The sequence below is a fragment of the Pteronotus mesoamericanus genome, unplaced genomic scaffold (genome assembly GCF_021234165.1).
Source record: "Pteronotus mesoamericanus isolate MK-2021 breed Mesoamerican mustached bat unplaced genomic scaffold, CSHL_Meso_final contig_164, whole genome shotgun sequence".
NCBI classification, from domain to species: Eukaryota; Metazoa; Chordata; class Mammalia; order Chiroptera; family Mormoopidae; genus Pteronotus; species Pteronotus mesoamericanus.
In genome coordinates this window covers 1543870-1553538 of record NW_026555065.1, presented here as the reverse complement: position 1 = coordinate 1553538, position 9669 = coordinate 1543870, and the positions used below count along the sequence as shown (strand labels likewise).

Sequence of the window (9669 nt, the reverse complement as noted above, 5' to 3'; positions counted from 1 at the left end):
TTTTTAACCTTTTTCATTTCATGGCACACATAAACTGATTACTAAAATTCTGTGGCACACCAAATATATATATATATATTTTTGCTGATTTGAGGAAAAAAATAGGTATAATTTTGATTCAGCCATACCAGACGGCTATTGTTGTGCTGGCTGCTGTTACTGTTTTTTTTTTTACTCTAAGGGAAAAGAGGTCAGTACCCCTGACTAAGCACTCAGGTATTGCAAGTTTTAAAAATTCTTGAGGCACACGGGTTGAAAATTGCTGCTCTAATCTCATGTTTGGTCTTTCCAGTGACAACTCCCACCAGGAACCCCACTATGAGTAACTTCATTAACATAAACTCAGGCTTATTGTGAATAACAAAAAGACAATACTATAAGGAAGTTTCAAGAGTGTTAGGAGCTCTGTGCTGGGAACCAGGGACAAAGTTGAATTATATTTTTTATTATACCACAGTCTCTACAGGTCAAAGTGTCTAAGGCCACAGAAGTCTTAGTGTGGTCTTGGTAGTTGAGTAGCCTTCCCAGCAGTCCATTTGTGAAATTATGGCAGCTTGGAGAAGGGTGATGGTAGTGGAGATCCAGTGAAATGGCAGGGATTGGGATATGGTTTAGAGGCAGAGTCAGCTGGACTGGTTGATGAACTGGATGTGAGAGAAGGTTGAAAGAAAGGAACGAGGGATATTTTTTCATTTTTGCTCTGAACAATTGGGTGGACGACAGTGCCATTCCCTGAGAATACTCGGAAAGGGGCAGGATTGGGGGTGAAAATCAAGGCTCTTTGACGTGAGTTTGAGATGACTCTGAGTCATGAAGTAGGGATATTAAGCAGCTAACTGCGTTTTGTTGGAGAGGTCTGTGCTGGACAGAAATTTGGAAGTCATCAGTTTACAGGCTTAAGGTCAAGGAGTTGGATGACATCCCTTGGGGAGAGTAAAATAGAGAAAATAAGAGTAAGGACTGAGTTTTGGTACACAGCAATATTTAAAGATTGAGTCAAAGGGGAGAAATCAATGATTTTGAAAAGGAGACCCAGTAAAGGAACAGGAAAACCCCAACAGTGAGACACTGAAGGAAGTTAAGTGGGAAGAAATGTTTTAAAAGTAAGGAAGCTTGTTACAGGCTTGTAGTTCTGCTGAGAGGTCAATTTACATAAGAATAGAGAATTGGCAATTGTCTTTGGAAACGTGGAGATCGTCAGTAATCTCAATAAGTGATCTTTTAAATTTAATTTTACTTGATTTTTAAAAATTTAACCTTTATTGTATTTTTTTTCCATTAGCATTTAGTCCCCTTAGACACCCCTCCCCATAAGTGATCTTGATGAGGGAAGTCAAAACTGGATCAGAGTAGGCTGAGAAGTAAATGTGAAGTGAGGAATTGGGAACAAGTCCTTTAGAATTTGGAAAACCTTTCTGAGAATTTATGCAGGAAGAAAGGAGAGAAATCGGGCAGTTCCAGAGGGGATTTTTTAGTTAAGGGAGATTTGTTTTAGATGGCAGGAATTTTAGTATGTTTATATGCTGATGGGAGTAATCTAATACAAAGAGGGAAAAGTAATAATGCTGGGAAGGCAAGGTAATTAATTGTAGGAGTAAAATCTTTAGGAATGTGGAAGGGAAAGAAATCCAAGTCACTGTGAAGGGACTGGTCTTCAGAGGCACAGGTACACTTCTTCATTCGTAGTAACCTCAAGTTTCTATGCCTATAAGAGTAGTTTTGATGGTGAGAAGACAGGGGAGTTTTTTGTTGTTGTTGCTTTGTGTGTGTGTTTTTTTGTATGAGGTGTGAAGCAAAATTGAGCAGCAAAAAGTGGGGTTTGGGGGAAGAGGTATCAGAGGCTTTTAGAAGAGGGAAAGGTGTGAAATAATTATTATGTCCGCTTAAATGTTAATTTAGTGGAGAAAGCCCTCCCAGGGTTAAATATACCTCCCCCTTTTTTCCTTCACTGGACCATTTGCTCTTTTCTGGTACACATCACCAGTTGTAGTATCTTTACTGGTTCACTTGTCTGTTTTCCCATTGAAAAAACTACAGTTGGCAGGGACTTTGTTGCATTTAATTTCCCATTGTATACATAACCAGTAGAGACAGGGCCTGTACATAGTCACTAAATAATTCTTGCTGAAACAAATTAGTTAATGAATGAATGTCCTCAGAATTTTGTCTTAGGCCCCTTGTTAAATGCTTGTTTGGGCTATTTACTTTTCCTCTCTGAGCTTTCATTTCTGAATACATATTTATATACCAAGGAACTTGTGATCTTTTCCCTGTATACCTCACTGAGTTGTCATGAGGAGGATCTGAGCTAATAAACCTGGAAATGCTTCATTAAGTGATCTTTAAACATAACGGACTGTTATTTTTAGTCCACGGGTACCCCCGCAGGTAGCAGGTGCTATTGGGGGAGGGGGGCACTATTGTTTTTTGTGACTGTAGCCCTCGAAACTTTGCAGAAGGATTCTTCAGGCCCCGTAGGGGTGGGGCTCAGGCCAGCAGTCCTCCCGCAGCGGTCGGTCCTTGGAGGCGCTAGCCCGGCCAGGATGGGGGGTGGGGATGCTGTAGGGGGAGTAACTGTCAAACCTCCCCTCTTGGCGCCATTATTTAAATGCTACGTGTCCGTTTCGCAGCTATACGTGCCCGGGGCGGGGCTCCGAGCTCCAGCAGCGGGGCGGAGGCCGGGGGCGGACTGGGGAGGTGGAGGGACGAGAGGGGACGAGCCGGGGCGGGGCCAGGCTGGTTAGAGGGGCGGGTCTAGCCGCGGCCCCCGGCGAGGTTCAGTGCGCTTGCGCTGACAGACGCAAGATGGCGGACAGTGCGGAACTAAAGGTAAAGCGCAGCTCGAATTCACTTCTAATATTCGGCCGCGGAGACTGTGCCGCTGGTGCCGGGGGGGATGGGTCTGGCCCTGGGGGGCCGCTCGGGCCTGCCTCCACCCGGGTCTGGAGTTGTAGGGAGGAGCGGCGCGCCTGGCCCTAGCTGAGGGGGCCCGGCAGCGGCGGGCCGCGGGCCCCGGGTGCCTCGGGGGCGCTGACGGGTCGTCGCCGGCGTGTTATTGTTGTGGGCGCCCCTGGCGGGGGTGGCGGGGGAAGAGATCGGGAGTCGGAGGTGCAGGCTGCGGCTACCCCTGAGGCTCGGTTTCTTCTAGTCCAGTTAGCCTCCCCAGCCCCCCCTTGGGGTGCGGGGGCTGGGGTAGGGTGTACATGTAGGGGGGATTGGGAAGCTTCCCGTCGCCGCTTCCTCTTCCTTCTTTGCAGTCCCGGGCTCCTGTCAGGCGCTCTCTTCAGACCCTCGGGAACTTGGCTCCGGCCGCCCCGCCCCTCCGTGGCTCCCCGCTGCCCCCGCCCCGGACTCGGCTCTCCCCTGCTGCCCGCCTGTCAGGAGGCTCTTGGGGTGCCCCGCTCGAGGGCAACACGATCCTGGGGCGATAGGGAGGGTATTTGGGGAGAAGCTCCAGTAAAGTTTAGTGAGCCCCGGGCCGGCGTTAGGGTTCGGCCGAGAGGTAGCGGGGAATCTGCCTGGGCGGGACGTTACTCTCTCTGATTCTGGGCAGTCGGGGGGAGAAACCGTATTTGGAAGCAGTCGTGGGTGGTGGGAAGCACCTCTCTTTTTTCCTTCGGCTAGTGTGGAGGGTGAGAGGAGCCTTTGGGGGTCTCTGCACACACCATGATGGCGATGCTATAGCTGATGGAGGTGAATGGTTCGTGTTTATATCCCCCCGTTGCCTTTTGTTTGTAGGGACATCTTGCTGGCCATGTTGATTTGAAGGAAATTCTCCCCTCATCCTACTTCAACCCCCAATAAATAGAACGTTCCTCCGTTCCTCTCAACTGTACCGATTACTCACGCCTCGCGAAATTGGATGAAAGGGTGCCCCCTTTGCTCCGCTTTTTCTCCCACCCCAATCTTCTTTACCTGATGATGGCTTCTTTACCGAAGCAAATATACCACTATACAAGCAGTTGGGGGGTGGGGGGAGGGATGGAACCCTTATGATTGGATTGTGATAAATGGGGCTCCGCTCGAATAATTTTGGTTTAGTAGCAAGCAGTTTTTAACTAACGGGTATTATTTCGAGGCTCTGAACGCGATATTCCCCTCTCTGTGGCTTCCTATGTGTGAACCAAGCAGCTGGTTATATCCTGACCCAGAGAACTGACATCAGTGGGGATTGGGATATACAGTTGTAAATCTTTGAGGAATCTTCTTATTATAATTAGTAAAAATCATTAAAAAAATTTTTTTTTACGTTATAATGAAACGACAACTTCTAGAACCACCACACCACCTTAGTTTCTGGAGAGTTTTTCTGTGGAAAGCTTCGCTGAAAGATCGTTTTCCCCAATAATTTTGCAATGTTAATATCCCAAAATTTGTGTATTCACACACTGTCTTTGAGTGTCATTCTTTTACAATTTACTTCTAATTACAAATTAAGGGAGAGCAGATTTAGAGTGGTTAGTTTCGGTATTTTTTTTCCAACTATTGACTGAAATGGAAAAGCCTAAGGAATTTGAATATTTGGAGGTAATTAACTTTTAAACTAAAGAGTACACAACTTTAGTTCATGTTTTCTGTAGTTTTACTCTTAAAATGTAGTCACTATGTGATCTTTGCCTTCTGATATTTATTTTGTTAGTAATCCTTTCAAATGAAGCTGATCAGTTCTGTTTTACATGGACCAGAGTAAAGCTGAAAAGCTTGTGCTGGCTATATTGTCACTCTTGATGCTGTCCAAAGAAATTGGTATGGAAAGCACATGCTGGGAGATTTCCTCCTTTGTTCTTTCTCATTTTAAGAAAGTGCCTTTGGGGATAGATAGATCTGATCCCTGGTGAGAGTCTTGTTAGGTAAAGTTTCTCTTTACAAAAATGAGCCAGTATCAGATAAACGCTAAACACTTGGGGAAAGACATTTTTCTAAAATTGATCGCCTTTTTTTTGCTCTCTCCAAAATGTTCTTGAGGTTTTCCAGGGGAGTTGTTTTCTACTTTTATGGCCCCGTTGTACGATTTTTTTCAAATTATAATAACTGTTTTAACATACTGGTTTGTATTGTGTGTGCCCATACTTTGAGGGGCTGTGAAAAATTGCTTAGCTGGTGATAGCTGTATTAAAAATCTTGTTAATACTTGATTGTGGTTAGATTTGCTCTTATTTTTGGAGGAGGAAGATGATCTTAGGAATGCCTATCATAGTTGTTTTAGAATTTGTTTATATGATCTGTGCAGTGATACTCCTTTCGGAAATTATATTTTTTGATGGTTTTTCATGACTTTTGGAGGTAAATAGCATTTATTCCTAATAAGGTAGGGAAAGTCACTTAGAATTAAGAAAAACCCAGATTTTTTTCAAAGTTTTAGGTGAAAATACATTACTTCCAGTGGATTTCCAGCTATGAGGATTTGAGTAAATGCAGTGACTTTTTGGTTATCTTAATTTATAGCCCACATATTATTTTGCTGTGGATTATATTCATAATTATTTTCCTCATGGCCCATTTTTGTGAGTCCTTTTAAATCTATAACAAATCTACAAAGAATCAGATGGAAAAATGGAGAGATCCATGTCCCCTGTAGGAATGGTGCAAGCTGCAACACTTAAAGATATTGCCAATAAAAATTGGATTGTGAGTCATGTATATCAAAAAGAGTTCTCTGTGCACATTTGTTTGTGAAAGGTTTAATTTTTCATTAGGGAATATCCGTAAATGGCATTTGTGAGAATGTGAAGAGTGAGCATTTTATTATCTTTAGGAGGTTAAAAGCAGGAGGGTGTGATGGCTAGATGATCTTGGAAGTTAATTATCTGACAGCTTCAGGTATCCCTTCTTTTAAAGTACTTTAAAAAAATTACAAATGTTTTTTGCATTAAAACTCATCAAGTTATGTTGGCATTTTAGCTTACAGGAGGAACAGTGGAAAGGAATAAGTTAATAATCAATTCAGTGGATTAAGTAGTGGAGTTCAATGGGAAGACAACCATACTTTTAAAATCATACTTTTAAAAGTATTATAAGTATGCCAGTAAATTTATCGTCATATTTTGCCTCTTTATTTTCAAGAGATAGCCACTTAATTTTGATATTTGTGGTGTGTAATTCTCTGCTTTTATTTTAGATATAAGCAAGTAAATTGACAATTTATTCATGGATTTGTTTTTGAATCTCCGTAACTTGATTTTTGTCAAGTACCACATTTAGATGGCTTTTGTTTTAGATCACCATTTTTATGAACATTATTTAAGAACAATTTATAGAACACTTGAGTTTTTAGGTATTTCATGTAATTGTTTTGAAATACTGCATTTTCCTCCACCGTTTTCTTTGCGCGATTGTATTGTCTTTCTCTTCAAAGAGTCTCTTGTAATCCCTGTTGATTGCTGTAGTGCTTAGTGGTGAGTCCATAGCTGATTAACCTTGGGTTTCTCCTAGTGAACTCCATCAACACGCTGCTCCGTGGTTCTTGCTGAGGCTTTTGAGTTCACTGTAATTCGTACCCTTTCCTGCTGGTAGCTAGGGATTTAAAAAGAGAAAAACATGGCTAATGATTGTAGTGGCTACTGGAAAGAAGTATCTAAGTTTCTGAAAAACTGGGTATTTAGGATGAGATGTAGCCTTTAAAAACACACAAAACCCCTGGTTCATTACTTCATAGAATTGTGTTTTCTAAAGTATTCTGCTCTGACATTAAGTACCTTTTTTTAAATGTTTGAATAATATATAGTGCTTTGCATTTCATAATGTATCACATTATCTCATTCGATCTTTCCAACAGTTCTTTGATATAGGACAGGCAGATAATACCTCTTTTATTGATAAAAAGTGAGCCCAGAAAGGGTAAGAGACTAGCTCAAGGTCACACAAATAAAAGTGGCAGGGACTTGAACCTAGGTCTTGTGATTTCAGAATGTACTGTAAGCTGCCTTAGAGGTGCCATGCTAGTCCTGGTGCCTTGTTTATTAAGAATTCTGGTTATATTATAGTTGATACTTTCCCTCTTGCTCTTTGCCCTGGGGTGTTTTGGGATGTAACTTGGGTTTTTTGCAAGGAAGATTTTGGAGTTAGTTGGAATCATATTCTTGGAAATATCATTTTGCTTGGGAAAATTTAAGAGAATAGTGAAAAAATTAGGCAGAAAAATAAACAGCACCTGTAATCTTAGCGCTTAGAAATAACATGGTTAACATCTGGGTATCCAGTTAGATTTTCTCTCTCTGAGCATATGTGTTTGTATATTCATCACAAAAAGATGCCACAGTACTCTTTGTAGTGTGCTTTTTTCCATGGCTGTCTTTCCAGGTTAGTAAATATACAGGTCTATATGATCATTTGAAAGGTAACATTGTATTTTATTCAGCTGGTACCTTATGGGACAACTAGATTATTTCTACTTTCTTGCTGTTTTAAACAATGTTTTGACAAACAGCATGATATAAAAGTTTGTAAATGTGTTAGTCTAACTATATTAATATGACAGTCCTTTTGATGCTTTAGGAAGCAATGCAAATGGTGTTTTGAATAGATGAAGTGTGAGTGAAATTTTTGATTTGTTCATTATCTATACTTTTATTTTTGTCTCTATAAACCTTTAGATAAGATTATTAAATGATGGCAGAGATAGATTTTATAAAATGTAAGTGAACATTTCTTCTGATTCAGAACATTTAATAAAGGATGAAATGGATTATGAAATAGTATGTACTTCAAGTATGTTTGATTTTGGGAAATTATATCACAATAATCAAATATTGTAAGATTATGTGCCTTGTTTAGATGCTCATCTGTTTTTAACTGGCATTTTAAAAAGCAATGCTGAACATTAATCTACAGAAAGTGCAAATGAAAACTTGCTTTACTCATTTTTTAATCTCAGAGAAGTGATACCACAGTATTAGATTGGTAGATAAGATTGCTTCCAGAAGGCTGTTGTAGAAAGGAGATTACATAGGCAATGAAAACATTTTCCTATTTTAAGAAGGAACCTTTATGTGTTAAATCAGTTAATAAGTGTATATGTGAACTAGGATTATTTGTATAGCATCTGAAAATACTGCCTGTAGAAGGAACAGTTGGTAAAATTAAGGGTGTGAAACTGATCATACTATAAATTTGATGTCTAATTTAGTCCTCACCTAAACCTGCATTTATGTAACAAATTTTATCATTAGGATTTTTGGAAATAGGTGATAGAGAAATATAAAAGTACTTAGCTGACCTTTACTATCAATTTATAGTAGTTCTAACTGCCACGCACTTTTTACTACTCTAGCTACAAAATATTTGTACTACACTTGCCCTTCCATGTTAAAAATTAAGGAACTCCCATTGCTTTTGATTCCATCTACTCTTGGTTTCAGTGGTATTAGATGAAAAGATAGCTCTCCAAATCCCTTCTCTCCTCAGAATTTTCTGGTAATTCTTCCCTATGCACTTCTAAAATTCATCAAAATTAACAAACCACCTTATTTCCTTTTCTGCTTAACCTTGGATTAAGCAAACAAAACAAACAAACTCTTTGAACATTAATTAGTAAGCTTGAAATATCACTAACACTCACAGGCCTGTTACTAATGATCCTATTTTAAAAAACTTCATCTCTTTCTTACCTTTCCTGCTATTCTTCTTTGCTTTCAATTTCCCCCCTTTGGTTGCCAGGTTAATTTCCCCAAAACACTCCTTTCATCCTGTCATTCCAGTGGCTTTCCATCAAAAACAGGATAAAGTCTTAGCTCTCGTTTTTTGTATTTAAGATTTTCTTTAGGCTGACCCCAGTCTACTCTTGTGTGCATTGTCTCCCCTGCTGTCTAGCAAATGTCCTTAATTAACTTAAAGCCAGAGCTGTTAGTTTGCTTCTTTTTGTTGACCATTATTGTTTTGTACATCACTCCATTTTCACCCATCCTTTCCCTGTGGACACAGTGGTGCTTAAGATATATTTGTTAAGTGAACAAATTATGTTCAAGATTTTTGTTAGTGAGAAGTCTTGATGTACATGTCTATTTGTCAATCTAAATTGTAAATGTTCTGAGATAGAGTCACATATTCACACTTTTTTATTGTTTCTTAGATGAACTTGAATGACATTACATCCACGATAATTTATGAAGGACTGTTTTGGTTTATTTTTATATCTTTACCTTGTATAGATAATAAATGAATACATTACTCATTGTAATGAGAACATTTCTCATTGTAATGATATAGCAGTAAACAGCGTAAAGTTTTTTTTTTTATTTTTAAAGGTCTTACTTATTTTTAGAGAGAGAGGGAGAGGAACATTGATGTGCAACAGATACATTGGTCAATTTCCTTTTGCATGCCAGTTGGGGGCCTGGCCTACAACCCAGGCTTGTGCTCTGAGGGGAATGGAACCAGCGACATTTCCTTTCGCAGGCTGGCACTCAATCCACTGAGCCATACCAGCCAGGTCAGTAGTGTCAAGTTTTAATGGTCTTCATCATTCCCCCCCTCCAACTACTTTAGTATCTCTTCTTTTGGGGGTGAGCAGAGCGTAACAGATTTATTGAGACAATTTACATACCATACAGTTCATCCATGTAAAGTTCACAGTTAGTTTTTAATTTACTTACAAATTGTACACCCATCACCATAACCAGTTTTAGAATATTTTTCTTACCCCTGCCAAGGCAGTCATGCACCCTTCAGCTA

The 9669-nt window shown here is 40.0% G+C and overlaps 1 protein-coding gene across 1 annotated transcript in view; it reads left to right on the top strand.

Annotated features, from left to right (window-relative positions):
• Positions 1-2778: 2778 nt before the first annotated feature.
• PIAS1 (protein inhibitor of activated STAT 1) overlaps positions 2779-9669 on the top strand; it is a 110859-nt gene continuing 103968 nt past the window's right edge. Inside the window, exon 1 of the mRNA XM_054565231.1 lies at positions 2779-2829. Within this exon, the coding sequence (XP_054421206.1) occupies positions 2806-2829 (24 nt within the window). The 5' untranslated portion in view covers positions 2779-2805. The remainder of the gene's footprint in view (positions 2830-9669) is intronic.